Consider the following 23,068-nt stretch of genomic DNA (forward strand, 5'->3'; position numbering starts at 1 on the left):
TTTTTCCTTAGTTCCTTTTAGCTCTTCCATGCAAAGACTGAAGGCAACACTTCTCTGGTGGTCCAAGCACTGCAGCAAGCTTATTCCTACTCCGATCCCACCTAACCACTCTTCTATCTGCAGGCAAGGGGCCAGAATCCTTTTCCTGGTGTTGCGTGTGAACCAGCATCAGCAAAATCAGCTCAGCACTAGAAATGTTTGAGATAGGAGTGCTGTCATCTGCCATGAAAGGAAAGTTGCCCAATTTAAGAATTTTAGAACACATGGAGGAACAGGCATATCTTTTAAAAAAGGCATTCAGCACATATACAGGTCACTATTACAAAGTTTTAAACTGTCAATGACTACTGCATGCTTCTGTGGTACTGAAGATTCCACCACATTTAGAGAGGAAAAAAATTTGCATGCCTTCTTTCCCTTGGCTAGCATTCCTTCTCAGCATATGCATAATTACTTACTATTGATAGGCACATACTTAGAAATTTCTGACAACTTAACCCAGATCCAACACTGCTCTAGCCTGACTGATACAGCATTTACTGGCAGGTAAAATCCTGTAAAAATCTTGCTCCAAAAACTCTAGTCCAACTTGCAGCAAAAAATGTGTTAGAGCAACAGAAAGCAATCAGGCTTGCTCACTGTTCACCTACCAAACCCTGTTTTCCCTTCACCCACGCTGCTCTTGCTTAAGACATCTTTTTCTTGACTGTATTTAAAAAGCATTCTTTGCCAGTAGCTCTCCAGCTAATGTCAAGTTAGCTGGCATGGCAAAATTTTCTTGTCTGTTGCAAGACTCCTAAAGGCATTAAATCATGCAAGTCATTAGAGAACTTTGATTATTATTTTAAATAACAGGTCAGATGATTACAGAACCCATTCAGTATCAAAACAATTAATTGCTGCTTTAACAGCCAGGGTGGGTTAGCCCTGGTTGGATGGCAGGTGCCCACCAAAGCCACTCAGTCTTTCACCCTTCTCAGCTGAACATATATATGAGAGAAAATATAATGAAACGCTTATGGGTTGATATAAGGACAGGGAGAGATAACTCACCAATTACCAACATTGGCAAAACAGACTCAGCTTGGGGAAGTTAGTTTAATTCACTGCCAATCAAATCAGGGATGGATTATGAGACTTCTTACACTCTTCCCCTGCTCCATTGTGTGGGTCCATCCAGCGGGAGACAGCTCTCCAGGAACTTCTCCAACATGATCCTTCCTACAGGCTGCAGCTCCTCACAAACTGCACCAATGTGGGTCCCTTCACAGAGCACAGTCCTTCAGGAACAGGCAGCTCCAGCATGGGTCCCTTCTGCAGGACCACAGCTCCTGCCAACAAGCCTGGTCCAGTGTGGGCTCCTCTCTCCATGGTGCCAAAGGTCATTCCAGGAGTCTGCTCCAGAGAGGGCTTCCCATGGGGTCACTCTTTGCCTTCTTAATTAAATAATCTCAGAAGCACTACCACCGTCACTGACGGCCTCAGCCTTGGCCAGGAGTGGATCCACCTTGGAGCTGGCTGGCACTGGCTCCATGGGACATAGGGGAAGCTTCTGGCAGCTTCCCACAGAAGCCAGCCCTGTAGCCCCCCCACCAAACCCTTGCCACACAAACCCAATACAACAGCCAGCACGTACTCACTGTGCAAGAGAGCAAAGTGATACAGGCTGTGGCATTTGATGCTAATGAGCAACAGCACTTAGCAGTTTGCAAGAGCCAAGGCTTGGCAGCATGCTCATTATCCAAGAAAACCAAAACTGTATAAACCGCTTCCTGGAAAAAAAATTAGATGTGGAAAGCAAAAAAGGATTTAAACCCAAACAAATAAAAACATGAATGCTATCAAAAGGGTGGAAGTGTATTTGGATTCACAGACAAGCTGCATAATAACGCAACAAAAAAGGTGAACAAAATTTGGAAGGGTTTTTTGGGGGTTTTTTTCTTCCACATTTGTCCTTAAATTGAGTTGATTCAAAACTTTGGACAGAACTTAAGATTTCAGTTGAATTCTGAAATACAAGGTTTAGGATAAAAGTGACAAACCTGCAGGTTGAAAGCATTCAGCTATTTTAAAAAGCGAGGTGATATTTCAAAATAAGAATTGGCAAATATTGAAAAGTGTTTTGATTTCAGCTGTATACCGGAAAATGGTTATATCCAAGTTCTTTCCAAGCAATCCCTAAAATAAACCCACTGGCTCCAGCACAGAGTATTTCCTTGCACACTGCATATATACACAAAACAGGCCTACCAAGGACTAATGGTTCGCCTCCCTTTCTAGCAGGGCTTCTCTCGCCACAGAGCAGGACTTTCATCTCAAGATCTATGGATCTCTAATCCTTCAGACATAACATCCCTGCATTCAGAGATGTGCAACTGCTCTGTACAAGTCACTGCCCTGGTCCTGGCAGGAGGCCAGAGGTGCTGGTAGCAGGCCCAAGTTTGGGGTGTATTACAGGCTGCGCTGCCTGATCACTGCTCAGCATGTTCATCATTCTGCCTAAACAGAAGCCAATATATTTTCCCCGACCTTTACTTTACACAGTTCTCAGAAAGTCTGAGAAATTAATATTCAGGCAACTTCTAAGTTTCATTCTGCATAGTGATGAACGGTTTCATTCTGCACAGTGATGAACAGGGAGTGCCAGCAGAGAAACAAAGAACCCCTTGCCTCAATGCAAGTGGCGCAGGAGAGCAGGAGTAAACAGAGCGCTTAACCTCCTGAACAGCAGTGGCAAACCAGAGAGTTTGTTTTGGGGCCCCAAAACACCTCTGCCATTACACAGCAGACAGTATTAGGGGGTGGCATGAAAAGAGCCAAGACAGACTTGCAGCCCTTGCAGATTCTCTGCAGTTACATGCTGGGGCAGCTACTAAAAGCTCCGCAACAGGTTGTCCTGGGCTTTTTTACACCCTCTTCTGAGCAGCTCTTCGTGACCCAGCAATAGATCTGCATCAAGTATTGACTGCTTTTCCTGTTTCCTTTAATGGTTTTTAACATATCATCAATCACACCATCACTTTTAAGTATTTTTAACCATTCCAGGAAAACTGCAGTCAGACAGCTACTGAAGGTCGAGCTCTCTTCCAGCTCTGGCAGGAGCTGGGATTCACCACAATTCACTGCAGCACAGCTCAGCAGTCTCCTTTCTCCTGGTGGTGGGCATCACTATGATTCAGCTCCCACCCTACTTTTACACACAAAGAAGTGCTATAGGACTGCCAGTCATGTTCCAGTTGCAGAGTATCTGGATACACAGATACAGGGGGGCTCTGCCAGGTGCCAGGCTTCAGACCCTGAAGCTGATAAACAGGTCCCCTTGCGCCAAAGGGTATCTTGGCACCCTCAAGATCACAGCGTTCAAGAACACCAACAATTAAGCTTACTCTATATGTACGCACTTTAAAAAAAAGAGGCTTTGCTGAAATAATCAGCATACTTAACCCTTCTTCGGGTTTGAGGACAATTCCTAGCACAATTTACTGCTCCCGTCCATGAATTCCAAGAATAAACATTGCAAACTGAGCAAAATTCAATCAGTAAAACCTTATTTTTTTAAGGCCTCTCTGAAGCACTCTAGCTTTCTTTTGCTATTACAATTGAGTACAAAACTCCATTCTAAAACACAATGGGAAAAATCCCTTCTTCCCTAAAAAACTGAAACATGTACTACTGAAAATTTAAATTACAGATGTAATAATTTTGCTTGGAGGTTAAGCTAGTGAACAATTTCTCCACACTTCCTCGCAGCACAAGTACTTCATCCTGGGCCTTACTCTCTCAGCACAGCCATCATGGTGACTGCAAACTGCAGAAAAATGAAAAGCTTGTGGCCTACTGACATCTCCCTGAATCTTACCTCTGTCTTGTGGTCTTAAGAGCAAAAATGTCTCAAAATAATTCTCAGGGTTGCCCTTCTGTTTAATTGCTCCACAGATAAATTTCACTATGCCTACGACAGATGTGCTGCAGGAGAAATCTCTCATTGCAAAGATAGAAGCCGAAAGCACAAGAATCCAGAGTGAATTTGTTAAGTTTTAAGTGCAAAATGATACCTTTGATCCAATCTACCTGATTCATGACACTACAAGTTAGTAGATGAGCTTATCTGAACTTGTGCATACCACATTTTTCAACATTACCCGTACACCATTACTCTCATGTCAGTAGCTAGCTAGAGCATCTTTCAGCAAGGTATTCTATTCAGATAGGACAAGGAGGAGAAAACATTCTTTCAGTCATTTACTACAGTGATTAATTACCTGTTTAGAAATGGGTATGTTATTTGCAGCAGCAATTTGATTTCAGTGTCTCACCTTACATTCCTTTTCTGTTTTGGTATTTTATCTCATCAAAGATGTTTGAACACTCTAAAGAGCACACCACAGGTTTTGTTTTAAAGAGGTTATGATACTGAAATCTTGAAAGTATTCTCACCAGTTTCACGTAACTGGGGCTTCTCTGTCCTTTCTCCAATTTTTCAATATCCTTTTTTGAAACAGACACCAGAAAAATAAATACCATCATAAAATCACTTTCTTGTTAATATTTCTAGGGTTAAATAACCCTCTTTAGTTGAATGTTTCACAAAAGATCTAGAGTAAAGCTGTCAGTCAACGCTTCTTGAAACACTACTTTTCAAGATACAGCCCCTTTTTGCAAACTGGCACTTGTTTCTTCAAGAACTGCATTTCAAGAACTGCCTGACAGGTTAAAAAGCAATTCAGATCACACGCTTCATCTACTCCATGATTTAACCTTCTGCCAGTCTTCCAGTAAATTGCAACATTCATAAGAAATTCTTATGTCCCTTCTGACCACTGAAAAAACTTACGTAGCACTGTTTTCATGCTTATCAGCTAAGAAAGGCATTCTTGTCTTCTAGGGATGCTCCACAACAAGTGCTTTGTCACATCATTCACTCCTAGAATCTCCAGCATCGTCACTGATGCCCACTACTTGCTCCAAAGGAAACACTGTGAGTTTCCCATGTCCACAGAACCTCAGTAATCTCTGCAATAGAACTGACACACAAAGGCTCTTAAAAACTACGGCTCTCTACTGTCATGAGCTTTCCAGTTGAGCAGATGAGCTATAATTGCCAGCAAATAATACTTGGGGCACCAACATCAAGTCAAGTCGCACCAGCAGCAATCTCAAGGAGTTCTGAAGTCTTTGCCCTGCACTGACATTCAAGAGCTCTCCAAGTTCCTCTAGGCACCTGGAGGTCCTTCAGCAATGAATGCTGACGTATGACCCCAATTCTTAAAAACTCTTGGACAATGGCTTGTCTGCTTTAGCCAAGACCAAGTGCTTGTGGATAAGCAATTTGAGGCAGAATTAGTGAGTTCTGGACTTGTCGTATCGCTGTCGTCTGCAAGGTCCTATTTGATCACATCAGCAGTTTTGGGGACATCAAGTGCAGCAAAGTGACAGGAAGACAAGTCTCAGTTCTGACAACGGGCTGCACCCATGTTTCCTCTCAACTAACAATGCTAATAGCAAGTAGACATATTCTTCACCTTGCAATTGTGCCAACTGCCAGGGAAACATAAATTAGAATCATTTTATGAGCATACAAATACATTTTCTTTCCTCTACAGGAACCACTGCACATCGGCTGATCTCTCCAAAGCAGAGAACTTAAGATGCCATGCCCACAGACCATTTTGAAGAAAAATCAGCCTTGATATGATGGATATTCCTAACTGAACAATCTAAGAAATGCCACATCCCTTTACCTTTTTGCTTTCTTTACACATAATTGAATAGAACAAAAATCCAATTAAATTTCTAAAAAGAGGTCACCTTTAAAACTTCCATATGCTTTCTACAAGACTGCCAAGGAGTTCTCATACACATCTGGACCCAATCCAACCTGAAATATATTTTGGTGCCCTAAAGTCCATGGAATTTCAAAAGGACAAATTATTCACCAATGTCCCCTATGTACTAAAATGCATTCTGCAATGTTGCTGGCACAAAATGGCTGTTTGCTATGAGTGAGCAAAATTATTTATTTAGTATATAATCATATAGCCTCTGAAGCACTGCAGTCCTGGTGACAAAGAGGCATACAAATGTTACGATTATGCAGATAAATCACAGGTGCAGGACTGGACTTGACTGTACTTCCACTGTATGTGTACATATATAATCTACAAATAGTTTCATCTGAAGTTTTACAATATTTTAACATTAAAAACTCTTGCTTTCATTAAAGTTGATTAGCACTTTCAAATACCTATCTTCCTGCCCCTGTGTATTGACTAATACATTAAGCTAGAATAAGACAATACACTTTTTGCTTCACAGCTATTGAGAAGCTCCTAACTATGATTAGATTAGCTCTGTTCAACCCAGACCAAAATGATATCTGGGATGTTCCCACAGCATATTTCATCTAGTACATCTGCATTATTTATGGCATTTACACAAGGTGAATTGAAGGCTTTTATAAACTAAGACACAAATCAATACAAGCTCTTAGCAGATGGGGCCTTAGTAGGGTTCCACAGCAGCACCATTCCACACCAAGCAAACTCTTTCAACTGAAAAACTGGTAACACAGAAAGAAAGGTTTGTTTAGAAAGTCAAGAATTAGAGACACCCTCAGCACTCAGTCTTTCCAGGAGAACTGTACCTGCATCATTTAGAGCCTAAACAGTCAGGACTAGGTTTGTGTGCAGTAGGGAGCATGGACTGTTTCACAACATCAGTCCACAAGCATCACAACCTTTGTTTCATTTGCATCCCCAAGCTAAGATAAAAATGCTGTAACACAGATGGCTTTCCCTGTAAGAGGTACCCTGGACTGGGGAAGAAACTGATGAGAAGCAAATTCAGCCTGGCACACAGTCAGGTCAGCACTGTGCTCTGAAGGAGATTCTTCTCAGCCCTCCACTGTGCTGGTTGCAGGGAGCACAGGCAGGGATGTAGAACTGGCCTGTGAGACCAGCACTGGGCAGGAGAACCAGTTGGAACCACAACGCCTTAGCTCCTCAACAAGGGAAAAATCCTCCCCAATTCCATACATAGGTAGCCTGGGTACAACATTTGGATATGTGGCTTCACCTGTTTTCACATAAAGCTCCTTTAATTCACCTTGGCTGGTTTTCCTAGATAAACTCTCATCACAAAAAACAGATCATTGAGACAGCAGAGATCAGATTACCCTGATCCCTTTCTTTTCCTAACTCATCTAACTTGTGCACTGAGAATTCATGATAGTTTTTTTCTTTGGATTAAGTGAAAACGAAAGTTGTCTTCAGAGATGTCAGCAAAAGAACCTTTTATATATCTATTTATAGAGCAGTGCATTGGGATCTATAGTAGCCAGAAGGAAAAAGGAATGAATGATAAATTATCCAACATGAACTTCCTTTAGAACAGTAACCTGCAACAGAAAAAAGCCTGATTACATTTCCATTAAATTCCTTGTTCTAGAGATGCAGTAAAAGGATTTGTCCCCTTAACCAAATTAAAAAAACACAGAGCCTTTAACTTTTAATTTTTTAATCAAAGAAGTCTCAAAAGGCTCCACCAACTCAGTTTTTTTAGCTGACAAACAAGAGGCTACTGAAATTAGAAGACTTTTATATCTGGGTTGGGGCTAGCAAGGAAGAAAAAAAGACAAAAAAATCCTGTTAGTCTTAATTAAAATCATGTCTTGCTCAGCTGGCACAGGTTTTACTTTCCTGAGATTTATAAGTACATGGATCCTGACAGCTCTCCATGAGCTCTTTCTGGAGAAAAAAGGAACAGTGATGATGACTGAAATCCTGAAGTAAAATCACAAGGGAAGAAAAATCTTCCATGGTTATTCATTCTACTCTTGTCTTCACCAGTGCTCCAGAAAATCATGCTTTTCTCTGCCACTTCCAGAAAAGAGCAAAAGGCTGCCAAACAGGAGACCAGCTCATATTCTTCCTTAGACATCCCTCTTGTAAATTACCACAGACAGTATTTCCTGTGCACACACAAGAGCAGAAAGCCACAGAAAGGCTTGGAGGCCTCCTCTTCTGCACACAATGAGGGTGTGGGTCAAAGTGTAGGTAAGAGACTCCTTCACCTAACAATAAACCCTTAGAGATCCCTAACATGGGGATTCTGCCTTCTCAACTGGAAAGCAGTGACATATTGAACAAACCATGTATATAACCAGATGTATGACTGTAAGTAAACCACAACACCTCCATCCTGAAAGCAGTGGGAGGGGGATGCTGACATGTTGATTTCCCCTTGGCTAAAGACTTTGAAGTAAATAACTTATTCCTGAGAAAATGCTGACAAATAAAATTTATGTAAACATTTAAAATGCCATACTGAGGTAGCAAAGGCCTCTGTTTCCCTGCTTCAAAACTGTCTAGAATTTGGAGCTCAGGTAACAGAATAAAAGCAGACAAAAATGATACTGCCCTAAAAACAACCCCTACTTCCAGCCACATACACTTCAAGATAATTTGTGAAGCAGAGGTGACATCTGTATGATCCAGCAACTGATGATTAAATTCTGTTCCATTAATTTGTATAATCATTGCTTTAAATTCACATAACTTTTTAGACATTCCACAGCTTAACCAAGTACAGCATGAAGCAGTATCTCTTTGCTTTGAGCTTATCTGATCTTCTGATGCACCCTCTTCTTACAGCTCCCCTTCACCTTCTTTCTGACATTTGGTAATTTTTACTAACTCTTCTATATATTCTCTGCTATCTTATCCAGTCTGAAGACTTGTCAGGTATATAAATGTTCTTCATAATACATCTGGTTCCATGCCTTCAGTCATTCCTGATGCCCCTTTCTGAAACTCTTCTAGTCTTCCTATACCCTTTTGAATTTTCTAAGCTCTGGATAGATGGGAAATGAAAGACTAGGTTGATAAATTCAAAAATTTGCCTTGCCTTTGGGAATCAATTCTAATGGAAGATAACACACTATCTTCTGAAGGAGAGGGGCTAAACTGAGGAAGCAATTTTTTTAAAAAAGTTATTACAGCTGGGTAAGAGAGAAGCTCCATTTCAGACCAAGAGATCTGAATTATTTTAAACACCACAGCAGTTTAATTGATGCACATTACGTATTTTATCTAGAGTGATATAGCAGAATAAACATTAATAAAATTTAAAAGTAAAAAAAAGCAACAATTTTTCAACAGAACCTCTGTAATACTACAGTGGGAACATTGGGTTGCAAAAGAACAGGGGGTTATTTTGTGTGTGTATGTGGGGGGAAGTTGCACCTGTAGTTAGGTCCCTGACTGAGGAAGGGAGCATGAACTAATATCCTAAAAGCTGGGACAAATCTGGTAATGAAAACTTAAATTCATTTTTTCTTAAATTTTCCTTAAAATTTTTACTCTTGGCCTCCTTCAGTAACTATAGGATGTCACCACAATTCTAGGGCTGTTCAACTTCTTGTGTTTCCATTTTCCAGGAAAAAATGTGTCTTGGTTATGGTCACTGAGTACAGAGAATTCTTCCAAGAACAAGGAAAGCATACATGGTCCTTCCATCCAAACTTGCTCTGAAACACCAACAGCACCGAATACTGAACTGCTACTGTATTGATTTTCAAGCTGAGACAAAAAGCAAACATTGTGGCCACTCAATGAGCTTTACACTTCTCAACAAAAGCAGAAAGTTTAGTTTATCTGGATGAATTCCTGTCTGTGTAGCAACCCGGGAAATTTGCCTCCGCAGCTTCAGTTCAGACCCTCCTCATTCCTCATCCTAGACTGTCACATAATGAACCTGTGCAAGATTAGAACCATTTCTGTGTTCCAGCAGCACACCAAAGAAAACACAGAAAAATCTCAGGATGTATCCTATACAGTGTGTGATACTTCTATAAAGGAATCCAGAGTATTTCTGGGAAAAGGACAGTGCGATTATAGAATAGTGGTCAAAAGAAAAATACAGACAACTTTCCTGAGGCTAGGAGAAAGCATGCTGTGCTGAACAATTTAATAATTAAATTGAAGAAGAAAATACCACTGTAATTAACATACGAAGAACCAGCATAGCCTAGCTAATCTCATCATGAAGAGATCGAATAAAGTAGCATGCATTTTATGGAGCAATTTAATCTGGCAAGCAATTAATCGTAAGAGCAGTAAGTCAAACGAACAGATTTCCCTGTAAGGAGATCACATTCATCATCTGTAATGTATTCTAACCTGCAATTTGTTAGCCAGCCCCTAAATTTAACTGAAGACACTGTCTCCCCTCAGTGGAAAGTGATCCCTGACTGACAGGAGGGAGTAGCATCAGTCTTTTTGAAGTGGCTACCCTGTTAACACTAACAGGTTCTCAATCACTGATGCAGGAAGCAAATAACCTACATACAATGTAACAGCAGGTATGAGTTTTTACAGGCCTTACACTGTAGGAAAAAACCCTGCAATGGTATCTATCACACTATATGAATCACGTATTAAGCCATGGACCAACAGGATCTGATCCATCTCTAATGCTCTGGAGCTGATAACATTACTAATGAGGGAAGGGGAATTAAAAAAAAAAAAAAAAAAAAAGTCAAACCCACAAAAAATCCCCACCTTCCTTGCTCACTGACAACCTCTGCATACATCTTTCAGCTGGGCTCCTCCTGGTGCAAAAATGTGGTTCTGGCTCTCCCCATTCTCTCATATTCTCAGCTTCAAAATAATCCTTCCTTGTTTAGATTGCATCATTCTAACTGGAGTGCACTAGACTCTCAGTGCTTTTAATTTTAGAAAACCTTTCACTTCCAACCTTTATTTATTCATGATACTCCCTCCCCTGTCCATTTGTTCCCATTACAAACTACCCTTCAGCTTCAGAAGCTGTCCTACATCACTGTTGTTTTCCACTACATTAGCAGTGTCCACTAGTTTTCTCTTAGCTGGATGGGGGAAAGCATGAGCCAAGAGTCCTTGGGAAGGAAATCATGATTCCTGATGCTTGTCTGCACATGTCCCCATACAAGTTTATCTTTCTTTAAGATGGATTTGAAGGCCTCCTCTCTTCCTAGGAAATGAAAATACTTAACAGAAAGTCTATTTTCCTGTGTAGACAGCATTATTTTTTTTCTGCTGAGTGCACAGTTCAGATCACAAAGATTAGCAGGCTGAAAGCAATCAAAGCTCACATCCTCTAAGTACCCTTGGCCCAAACTGATTCCCCTCCAAACACAGAATCTACTTTAAAAATAAAAAAGCGTGAGCAGAGAAAAGGGCACTAAGAACCCTGCAGTACAGTTAAGTCTTAACAAGGACCACTAAACTTTACTGAAACGTATGTGACAACATTTCATCTAGAAAGCACACAATATTCACTCAAATGAGGCTATTGGCCATGTGTGAACAAAAGTTAGCAAGGCACATACAACTTCTGCCAATGCCTTCCTGCCCCACTGTCACTCCAAATCAATTCAAAGGACAGATTTCTTCACAGTAACAGCAGGATGAGACCTATGCCTGTCTGCTCTCGGTCCTCTTCCAGCTTAATTTCCCTTATGCTCCACTCAGACTGAAGGAATGAATATAAAGCAACCCCACGACAAATCGAAGTTAAATATGTAGTCCTGGAGATACAGTACAATTTAAAAAAATAAGAAAAAATCCCTGAGCTATGCTCAACCAAGTTCAGTTAGTATCATCTCATTCCTGAAACAGTTAATGCAAAGCTTATATTAAACTGATTATGAGAAAATACTGCTTTACTCCACTGTCAAAAAAAGCATCGGGGAAAAAAACTTATTAAACCAAAATTAATCAAAACAAAGATTTTTGTACTCCCAGAGGGGAAGAAGAAAACCCCACACTGTGAAAAGAGTCTAAACTAGAGAAAAACTCCTGATGGCTAAGCCTTTAAACTCCTCTGACCTGAACCCAAGTGTACAGTATTGTTCCCTGATGCCTTCCTGCTATATAACATCATACTTAGACCAATACCACATTAAAATGACAGCAAGGGCAGGCACAATTCATTTAACAATTAATCTACCCTAGCTATCATTTTCACTTGTCATTAGCTGCCTATAAAATGCTCTCAATCTCATATAACCATACCCTCTTCCTTTAAATGCACACACACAGGGGAATATGCCATAATGGGCATTATTCAAAGCAGTGCTTTCCGTGCCCGTCATCAACCACAGCATTAATCACACTGAGAACAGTTCCTCCTCACAAATGTCTGAGCTGCGTAGTTGGATCTCATCGGCAGGATCCTATTTAATGGTAAGATCACAGACAGCAGACAATACTGGGCATTTGCAACAACACATACAGCAAGTTCCCTAGTTTTTACCCTTTAAAGATCTTTCAGGGAAAGAAAATAGATGCCAAACACCTGCTGATTTAAGTCAGTGCCCTACACTGCATGTCTAGCAGGCAGGTTCAGAGTTAACACACAGCACAATACACTATATGAAAACAAGCTTTCTTGCTTCTTTTACCATTTGACTATGCAGTGAAGAGACTGCTCTCTAAAATCAAATGGGTTAGGTTAAAAGGGACCTTGGCAGGTTCCATGGTCCAACTTTGTACGCAGCACTGGGGCAGTTAACTCACAGCTATGGTCAGGCAAGATATGAGTAAGTCCCAAGAATGGAGATTGCACTGAGCTATCTGGCCCAGTATGGGATCATTCATTCCGAGAAGAGCCTCCCTTATTGCAATCTGACTAACTTTATTTCCCAGTCAAACTCCAGATCCTGGACACTCTTGTTTTGTGACTCGTCATTTCTGACATTAGCTCATGCTAAGAGTAAAAGACACCAAACAAGGAAGGAAAATAGGTGCTACACAGTGAGAATTGCACAGTCTGCTCCTTCAGCAAGGCTCAACATACCACACACAGGTTTAATCTCAAAGCAACCACAGCTTTCTAACTAAGGAATCAAGAACAATGTATAGCAGACCTATTGCTTTCTAAGTTTACAAGGGAATGTCTGGCCCAGACAAGCTCATCTCAAATATCATAAAAAGTTAATGTAAAGCTCAGATTTCAAAGCAAACAGTGCTACAAAATTATGAGAAATTAATAGAAAAAAATTTAAGTAAAAGCAATTGGCCTTAGTTCACGTGCACGGCTTTGCTTAATGATCTCTCTGTAAAGTCATTTCAGACACACCATGAAGGACATTACATGAAGTACATCATATTTACACCCCTCTCTCAGCAGCAAGAGCTTTACATTAATTAACATAATACACAACTACACAATCTTCCAGAAGAAGGATCCAGTTGAAAATTCCTCAACCAAATTGTGTGCAACATCATGTTTGTTTAGAATAAAAGGCATTTATTCTGCCCTCAGAGCACTTACCAGCCACATTTTGTATAGTGGATTGCAGCCACCATTGAAATTCAATGTTCTGAAGTTCGAAATCATCCTTCCCTAGGCCACAAAGGTTGCATTACTTCCAGTCCCACACAGACTGAAAAACTTTCCATAATCCAACTAATGAGAAGAAAAATGTCACTGTAATTAACACACAAAGTGATGCCCTAATTAATCACTAAAGCAGCAACATGAAAAAGCTTTAGGCTTTTTAAGTTTTCTAGCAAAGTCAGGCAAAAGGATTGCCAGGGAGCTTTTAAGGTCATTCCACTTCTGGTCACCCTGAAAATAAGACACATTTGAGACCATGCTTTTATATCCTATCAAACAGGACTCCACTGGAGTGAGATGCCTTCAATGAGTCAGTGATCTCCTACTTCAGACTCCTGACCAAGTAACACCCAAGTTCCCACTTTCTGGGCTTACAGTACTATTGTCTCAAGCCCAGTACTTAAGGCAAAGCTTTAGGCAATGATTATACTGATATTAACAGCAAGAATAGTTTGCAAAAACCACCCTGCACTACACCTGTACAAGCAAGAGAATGTGTTTAGACCCTGCAAAGCATCACATCAGTGACCACTGATGACTCTGCATATAACCATAAAAAACACTTGGTAGCATTTCAGCTTAAAAGTAGTTTAACAGCTCAATGCTGCTAAGAGAGACTGTCCTGCTGTCCCTAACTGAGCTGCTTATGTCTCCACCCTCTAGAGGCTGACACAACCAATCGCATGTGTGGAAATCACACTCACTCAAGTTCTGTTTTACCTCTCCAAGCAGCATTTTACTTTCACCTTAGCCAGCAAGTATTTACAGGGAGTTGCAAAGTTATCCCCTTTGCAACCTTGATTTTCGTGAGTGACTGCACACCGCCTGGTCTGAAGAAGTGTGATACCAGGAAAGAAATTGGGTTTTGTTTTGCTTGCCAAATAGGGTAAGACAACCTATTGGTAGGGGTGAGACAACCTTCTCTGCCTTCATGGCAGGAGCTCCTAAAAAACCCAACACCTTAACTTTAAAAGCTGGAGTGAGTATTTATTTTAATGAACAAAGTCTTAACAACAAGATGTCTTCCTCTCACAGTTCGCTGGGAGCTAAGCTCCAGATTCTGGCACAATCTGGAGTGCACCAGAAAAAAAAACCAAAAAACAAAAACCAAACAGACTGCAGTTCTGCAGTCATGCTAACAATGTATTATCCTTGCTTTCAGTTCAAGATAAGGTAGGTACTTCATTACCTAAATGAGCAGATGTACTTAATGAATGGGTACTTTGTCAGTTTAGTCCTAAAGGAAGATTAAGAGAACAGGGCATTTACATTCCTAGACCAAACCCAAATTTTAGGCCCCCCACTAGTATAAGATAATAAGAAATACACGTCACTGGCTTTTGAAAAGCTTTTCTTTAAGTACACATCCCACAGCCCAGACTTTCAGAGGGAATAATAATTCCAGCTGCTGCTGTGAGCAACAGATTTCTTTTAAACAGAGAGAGCAAAACAGCATTATACTACATCACTTTTCAAGGGAAAAAGGTGTTATTTAAGCTCACAATGATTTTTACATTGTTTGGGTTATGAAGAAAGTTGCTTAATGTTCTTTCTCCACTGAAGCGAATCTTGAAAGCCAAATCTCAGACCAGCAGAGATCAGAGTCCCTTATATTTACCCAAAGAATAAAACCAGCATGGACGAAGTTTCGACAAGCTATAAACAGCTGTTTCAAACTGTGCTTCAATCATGTTCCAGTAGAGCCAGTTCTTGGGGCCAAAAGAATCTGGTTGCTTCCTGGCTGCAACAGAGCTACCAACAAAGACATTAACTGTAAGGTTGAAATCTGTCAATTAGAAACTGAACTCATGCCAGCCACAGTACCAGAGAAATAATGAAGATTGTTCTCATAAACAGTAGGAAACAATACAACAATTCAGAGAGAGAAACAGCAGAGGTCTCTGGATTTTGAGCTTCAACAAAAAACCCAAGATGTTTACAAGTCTGCATTCTAGGTTTGCAGCACCTGCTTTAATGCATTACTGAGCTCAGATATAACTTGCCTGTGTCCAGCACTAGGATTCAAGACCAAAATATCTGCAAATGAGACAGAAAAATAAATTCTGACCAATAAGTATTATATCCACTTCCGAAATAAACCAGAAGTACTCCCCATGCTGACACATATTCTCTACTACACTTTTATGTTTCTACAGAGTAAGGTATTTGGCAACCAAAACAAAAACCAATTTCTTTCCTGGTATCACACTTCTTCAGACCAGGCAGTGCACAGTCACTCACATAAATCAAACAGGAGACCACAACCGCACTGAAAAGTCCCTGACTTCTTTCTTCTACTATTTTCCCAAAGCTTCACACCCCAAATTCATCAGCACAAAAGCTGAAATTATGTGCCAACATCACATTTTCAAGGGTGCAAACACAGCTTTCAAAAAAAAAAAATTGCAAGCAGCTTAACTAACTCCACCTTGTAAGCCTACAAGCTGCACCCATGAGTCCAGCAGAAATCTGCAGACAGGAATTCCCTATTCACAGACCAGTTGCATTTGACAAAGAGCAAATGAAATCTGGGTTTCTAATACATTAGCAATGGAGGCAACATTTCTCACCAAACTGATAAGCAGCCTACAGATCCTGCCTAACTCTGCAAATCTTTCACATTTCAAGGAAGAAATGTTTCCAATAAAATGTCCAGGAGGACAAAAGCTCACAAGTGGGCAAACTGCATTGAGATGTTCGCCTTAAAAGAATCACATGAACTAAGAGAGCTGCTGAACTTTGGAAGAGGCCGCCAAGCAGTGGCTGTTCTGCAGAGGAGCTTCCTTTCCACCCAGCAAACAATCCTCCCCTGTACAGAGCAAACCCTATAGGGCAGCTGAAGTACAGAAGTGGATCCTGCTCCCAGGCCCCTCTAGAAGGCCAGCCTGTTGCCTTTGAGACATGAAGAAAGGAGATGAAAGTTGCTCATACAAGCAGCTTTGGAAACTTGCAGACCTTGGAAAAAAGCTAAGAAAGCCAGTCAGGTGAGGCTACCATCCTAGGAATAAATCACTTCAAGATCCTCCCCACTCCAATCCAAAAAGCCTTGCTTACTTTGAGGATGAAATTTTAGAGCAAAAGTGATCTCTTGCAGAATAGCATCCAAATGCACTAAAGAAAGCAAGCTATGACTATGGCATCTCAGACAGGCATTCTTTGCTATACAAACATCTTTGCCTAAAATCAGCATCAGCTCCAGAAAGTGTAAGTCCTCACAAAAAGAAATAAGCAACAAAGGAAACAATCCTTCCACAAACCTACTGAAAACAGAAGTTCATTAAAGAGAAAACAGGCTTGACATTGTCAGAGTCCCTTCATGACTGAAATGAAAGTAACTAGCAGAAAGAAGGAAGGTGACCTGGGGATGTACCTGACTTGCCAAACCATGCGGCTGTGTTTGTGGAACTGGTCCATACAACACCACTCAACCAACAGATTTGCTCTCTGGATCTGGGCCAGTGGCAGAGACAACATTTAATTAAACCACTGCACAAATGAGAAAGAATGAAAGAAAATTATAGCAGAATGAAATTGGCTATGGCTCTGGAAAAGAAACACACAAAGATGAATCAGCTAGTAAATAAAGAGCAATAACTGAAAACTAACACTCCTGCATTGAGAAGACATCAGATCATGTCCAAGAAACAAAGCACTGAAGTTACACGACTAGATGAAAGCCTTAAATAGTAATAAAAATAACTGAAACGTGGGTTAGACTGATGTGAAAAGATGACATTGCAACCCAAGATAGGAATGCTTCTCTCTTTCTTTTTTGATTCTCCTGTTAACATGTTGCTGGTCATAAGGTTTTTCCCTTTCAATCCACCTGCTTTCTCTGTTCAGGTGCCAGGTAGTGCCAGAACCTGTCCTCATCAATATCTGTTGCTCCTAGCAAAGGAACTCTCCCTACCACAATACTGCAAGGTCAAGTGAAAAACAAGCAGTGGTAGCAGGTGAATTCTGAGTAACCACTGTAACTGCTATAACCACTGTGGCATTTCAGGAACTGTTCTGCCATGCCAAAGTCCCTGTGCAGTCAGAAAAGCATGCAGCAAGAAACACATGAAATGACAAGAAGGGTCTGCTAGTTTTGCTACTTCTGTGAGAGTGACCACAGATCACTCAAAAAGAACCAGAACAAAGTCAGAATCGTCATCTAAAGTCTGCTTTCAGATTTTCAGTATCAGAATTTTTTCAGGCTACCACACTACCACCTGAAAACTGCAATAAACTAATTTTTCAGAGAGCTTGGATGCATACACTTCAGAAGTTTTCTTACATCATTTTAGTAAGAATTTGATCCATAATCTTGTCAGGCTTTTGTTACAATTTAAAAGCACTGATAAAATACATTTCTGCGTTTCTCTTTGGGCTTTGTTGCTTTTTTCTTATTAAAAAATAATTGTTGACTGTCTTGTACTATCCTGTGATCTGAGCTCAATCAGGCTGACTAGCAGTGACAGCATGTCAGAGGTCATTACCATTAAACACACCTCAGTGAACAATTCAATGGAGTTGTTATTCCATCAGTATAGTCCTCACAGGTGGTTTTGAGAATTGCAGGGAATGAACTCCAGATCACTGTGGGCTGTAACCTGCATGCCTGAGCACCCTCTGCTGCCCTGCACTGGCTGGCCCTGAGCAGTTCCAGACGTGGTTCCACAGTCCCAGGGGACTCATTCAGTGCAACAGTACTGCTGGAAGAAGCAACACATGAGCACCTATAGCCAATCCTTGTAGTTCATCTGGGAGAAGCTGGAAAAAGAAGGTGCTTGGTATTTTCAGCTTGGAGATTATGGCTTTAATAAGCCTACTGCCAAAGGAAACATGTCTCTGTGCACTCTATATGTAAATAAATATATAGAATTTAAGTGTATATATGTGTATTTGTATTATATATATTTATATATACACAGACATCCATATATGGATATTCACATTTATATAGGAGCACATACCTATAAAGTTCATACAGCTATCTGCATTTTAGTATATATGAACATAGATTTTCTTGACCATTTCTTTTCATAAACAGGCTTTAAGCTTGCTCCTCCATTTTCACTCTGATTCATATTGGCAAGAAATGTGTTTATATGTCTATTATGTCTGTACAGAGAGGGAAGGAAGAAAGTGTGTGTGTACAGATATAAACACATTTTGCACACAGTCTCAGCTGACTGTAATCCTTACGTCACCACCTACACCAATACAGATGCATTTCTCTACCAGCAGGTCCACTTTCACATATCCTGCATAAAAGCCATTGCAACATGACTAGATCAGCAGCATTTTGGTCTTCTCTCCCTTTAAATAAATGCTAAATTCCTTTCAGTCTGGTGGAACAATCCTGAAGGTACTAGGTGGACTGCTTGCAGCCACTCCTTTCTAACAAATATCTGAATGGGGCCTTCTCCTCTGTCAAGGTTTTCAATATGGGCAATCCTGTGAGTGCTGATAATTTATCAGGAGCTATAGCTTCAGGGCCAGGATGACAAGTGTCCTACAACAAACAAACACAGTCCAATTTGGCCGAAGTAAAATTGCAAATGTTCCCTCAGAGTGCTCCTGCATAGACTAGCACCAAGCGTAACCATTTTATACACATTCATGCAATGCTCTGAGTGCTCCTCTGAGTGCTCCTCCCAAATCCCCAGTCTCTCCTTTACAACCCCAAAAGCAGCCCTGGGAGAAGCAGCACCTTCTGTTCAAGGAAAAGCATCACACAGGGTGGCTCAAGCAGAACAAAAGTAGCTGCAAGGTGGAAGAGTGAATAAAAGCACCCAAGTGAGGATTGCAGCATATGCTACAACAGCACAGAAAACACCTAAAAAAATTATCCTATCACCTAGTTCCATGCTACAAACTTACTCTCTGCTTATTAAAAGTGTTTCAGTGAGAAAAATAAAATTACTTTAAAAATTATGATGGGGCTGAATTTCAGACAAGGGAAACATTCAGCCTATTAATCACTGAGTTAATCTATTTATTCACCTTGGAAAAATCCTGATCTGGAGAAAGACTATTAAAAGAATACAAGAATTCAGTTGCCACCTTTCTCACTGAGTAGGCAATCAGAAAATGCCCCTTTGAACCTTGCGTTAATAAAATTCTCATTAAATGCAAACCAGCACAATGTTATCTTGAAGAGGCTCATTAGTTTAAAAAAAAAACAACTTGTCTCAAAATGTGTTTATTTCCTCACAGGTGAAAAGGTGAGTTTTCAAACCACCAACTGCGGCATCTTCCTATTTCAACCCCATCAGTGCTGCAGCTATATCTTGCAGTCTATCATATCTCAATTATTTATGAAAACCAGAGACAAATCCACAGCCAGAAATTATAATGACTATTATGAGATAGGACAGCAATCAGAATCGCTCATTCCAGTTTGGTATGTAAGATTTTTCAGACAGATAAGGATATTATTATTCTTTCTTCTTCAATTTTTCATTTTCTTTGGGTTGGATAGAAATTATGAATTATCTGTAGAAAGGAGAGAAGGCAGGAATAGCCTCCCTATCTCTTAATACTCAAAAAGAATATTCATGACTGATTTTTTGACTGGAGTAAGGACAACAAAAATCAAATAATCAGCAACAACAAAACTCAGACTGTCTACTGGAGAACTTTTAGTCCAACTAAAAGGTACTGCTCACACCATAATAGGATACACAAAGCGGGATCTCTCTGCAGCTGAGTTTAAAGAAGAACATGTCTAAGATTCTCTAGGTATTACTCATCCTGACTGTCTATTTAAGCAATTAATCAGCAGAGCTCATCGGTCCAGCACTGTGGGGGCACAAGCAGGACCATTTTGGTGTCTCCTCAGCAGTTACTCCTGTAACACAAATGCATTGCACCCTCGAAACATTGGAAACAACTCACCACTCCTCTCCCAGCAGAAATGCACATAAAATTGTACGCCAAGATTTAAGACACTTGTTAAAGCCCACTGTATGCATGCACAGGCAGATGCTTTTACATTTCTAAAACCCACTAAAAGCCCAAGGATAAGGAAATTGCAATATTTATTTATTTTTAAATAGCTTGTGTAATGAGACCAAGATAAACCGAAGCATGACTTTGCACTGCACAGTTACAGCAAAAAGCAGGTAATTGCTGCTCATAAAAACTTTACAGAATGATGAAGCAAGGTGAGGAAAAAATTCAGTGTGGATATCTCTAAATTCATTTCCTTCATGGCAAAGATATCCAAATAAGACACAGTACAGTAAGACCACTCTAGGGGAAAACCAAAGGGGCACAAACAGGAAACCCAGATAATGGGGAGCTAAGTCAGGTTCTAGTCCCACTCACCACTTCGAACCAGCACAATGTCAAACACCTTCACAAAAGCACACTACTTTTGGACTTCTCGGGCTGCTCTGAAATCTATTCAGCTAAAGAACCCTTCAAACATAGTGTTTTTACCCCCAGAAGAAATCAAACCAGAAGACAAAACTCTCCCTTCCTGTTTTTTTTTTTTTTTTTTGAGAGCAGGGAAATGGGATAAATCAAACAGACTAACTTCCCAGAATTCTAATCCCTCTCAAGGCCTTGAATCACCTGTAATTAGGACCTTTACTAGTTTCACTGAATGAGAAGCAGTCATTCATGAAATTTCAACATGGATGAGCAGTTGGGTGGAGCAGAGAAAAGCTACCAGAAGTCCAGAAGAGAAAAAGACTAGAGACTTCACTGATTCCAGACACCACCACCTTCTGAACATGTCTGATACACACTGTCCTTGAAGGTATATCATGGTTCCAGTTTTTTGGTTGCATCTTGTCTCAGCTGCATGCTGATCTTCACAAAAGCAGTTGCAAAGCCAGCAGGAAATAAGCCCATGCAAAGTCTTGGTTCCACGAACCAGAGGCGAGCACAAATTCTCGGTGATCACTTGGTTTTTCTCTCTTCCAAGTTTAGACTTCGCTTGCTGGTTACACAGAGCATTCCCAGAGCAGACACTTTGTGTCACGTTAAATGACAGTAGTCAACAGCCACCAGTTCTGCTGCTTCACTCCAAGTGCACTACCTACCCACACATGCTCACTTACATCTGTTTAAAAAAATCCAAAACTTAGGAGAGTAGCAAAATATGTCTAGAATCATATATGATGTTATCAAGCTTACAGACTTATTAAGGGAATCTCTAAGGTGGTTTACAGACATGTAAAATGTATATTGACTTGAAAAATGCCCTCAGCGAGTTTGTCCTACACAATGTCTTTTGTAGTGAGGAAAACAACGAGTACCAGCAATGCAACATTACTGAGCTACTTCGTGTTGCACAGACATCAAGAGTCTGGGGTGACTAGGGAAGCGATAAACAGAATTTTTTTCAGTATAAGTACTTTTATCTTTTATGGTTTGTTTACAAGCCAGAGCTAAGAAGTAAATTTTCCCTCTCAACATTCCTCCATTTTCCAATCAATCATATCCATGATCCTCTTGCCCAGTACCCAGCTTGGTCAGTAGTAGCTGCTTCAGGTGCCAGAAAAATAAATTATTTCCATTGTGAAAGAATACATACCTAGATTTACACTCCTCAGCCTTATAAGTAAAGCATAACTTCTCCCCTTCTGCCCTTGAACAGGAAAAGGCGGTTTAAGAGAACATTGAAATGTCCTTAAATAATCAGTTTTAAACACACACAAAAATCTTGGAATGTTAAGAGGCCTTGAATCTGCTTATTACAGCAGGCTTACAGTCCCCTTCATAGCTTTGTGGAATTGCAATAGAATCACGCAACAGAAATCCATTAGGTTCACAACTGCTCTGCCAGCACAGCATTATTCTCTACTGTATAACTTCTTCAAAGGATGATGTGAGGATTAATTCATTACAGTTTGTGCTATGCTTTGAAAGCACTCAGTCTACAGAAGAGTTGAGACAATTAATAGACAATCGAATCCTGGTGATCGTTGCTTTATGCCTGTGAGCCCTCTTTAGAACAACAATTTAGCCCAACAAGCAGAACAAATTCAAAACAAAATTCATTAAAGCAAATGTGAAACTGTCATGATAAAAATGTAGTCACGCAGGAAATGAGAAACTTTAAAAGACTAATTAACTTCTACTCCTTACCTAATATTGACTAACGCATGGGTCACCTTGCTTGCAGGCTCTTTCCATTGACCAGCATTGGTAGACAGCCTTAGAACTGAAAGGAGAAGACAGTTAGCAGTGCTAGCACAGAACTGGCAGTTTTATAGTTCAAAACAGGAAAAAAAAATAAATAAAATCTGCTTTGGCAAGATGGCAGTCCAGGCACCACATCAAAGCAAAGGTTATCTTTGAGATTATCTGCAATCCAGGGTAGAAGTTCTCTTCAAAGCCCATCTAAGAAACATAAGGAACATGGAAGGAATGAGCAGAACAGAATAATGACTTGGAGAAAGAGGGGATGGAAGAAGCTGGGTCCTCCAAACTGCCTTCATTATCATACAAGACAGTTCATTTTCCCCAGAAACAGAGCAGTGTCCCAAGCCTAGAATAGCTAGGGCTATTATTCCACACACAGCTGTTATCCAGCTCTTGCTTATGCAAGGTTCCATCTGAACTGGACTGCATACTGCAGTTTAAATCCTCTCCAGAAATGAAGAATTCTTTACATGCCCATTTATCTGGAGTTGCAGAGAGGAATTACACACCAGCGTAAAGAAAAAACACTGCCTGTAGCAAGAAG

At 40.4% G+C, this 23,068-nt stretch overlaps 1 protein-coding gene across 7 annotated transcripts in view; it reads right to left on the bottom strand.

Annotated features, from left to right (window-relative positions):
- ARMH3 (armadillo like helical domain containing 3) overlaps positions 1 to 23,068 on the bottom strand; it is a 123,079-nt gene that overhangs the window by 45,383 nt on the left and 54,628 nt on the right. For 3 of the 7 annotated variants that reach the window (XM_066191066.1, XM_066191072.1, XM_066191064.1), the window contains 2 exons: positions 22,468 to 22,543; positions 21,914 to 21,967 (listed from right to left, as the gene is read on the bottom strand). In XM_066191066.1, coding sequence (XP_066047163.1) covers positions 21,914 to 21,967; positions 22,468 to 22,543 — 130 coding nt within the window. Of the gene's footprint in view, positions 1 to 20,391; positions 21,440 to 21,913; positions 21,968 to 22,467; positions 22,544 to 23,068 lie in introns of those variants that run through there. The other 4 variants (XM_066191069.1, XM_066191067.1, XM_066191070.1 and 1 more) reach the window with 4 other exon arrangements.

This window comes from Chamaea fasciata, unplaced genomic scaffold (genome assembly GCF_029207755.1).
Source record: "Chamaea fasciata isolate MVZ Bird 193981 ecotype frontalis unplaced genomic scaffold, bChaFas1.0.hap1 SCAF_9, whole genome shotgun sequence".
Classification (NCBI taxonomy): domain Eukaryota; kingdom Metazoa; phylum Chordata; class Aves; order Passeriformes; family Sylviidae; genus Chamaea; species Chamaea fasciata.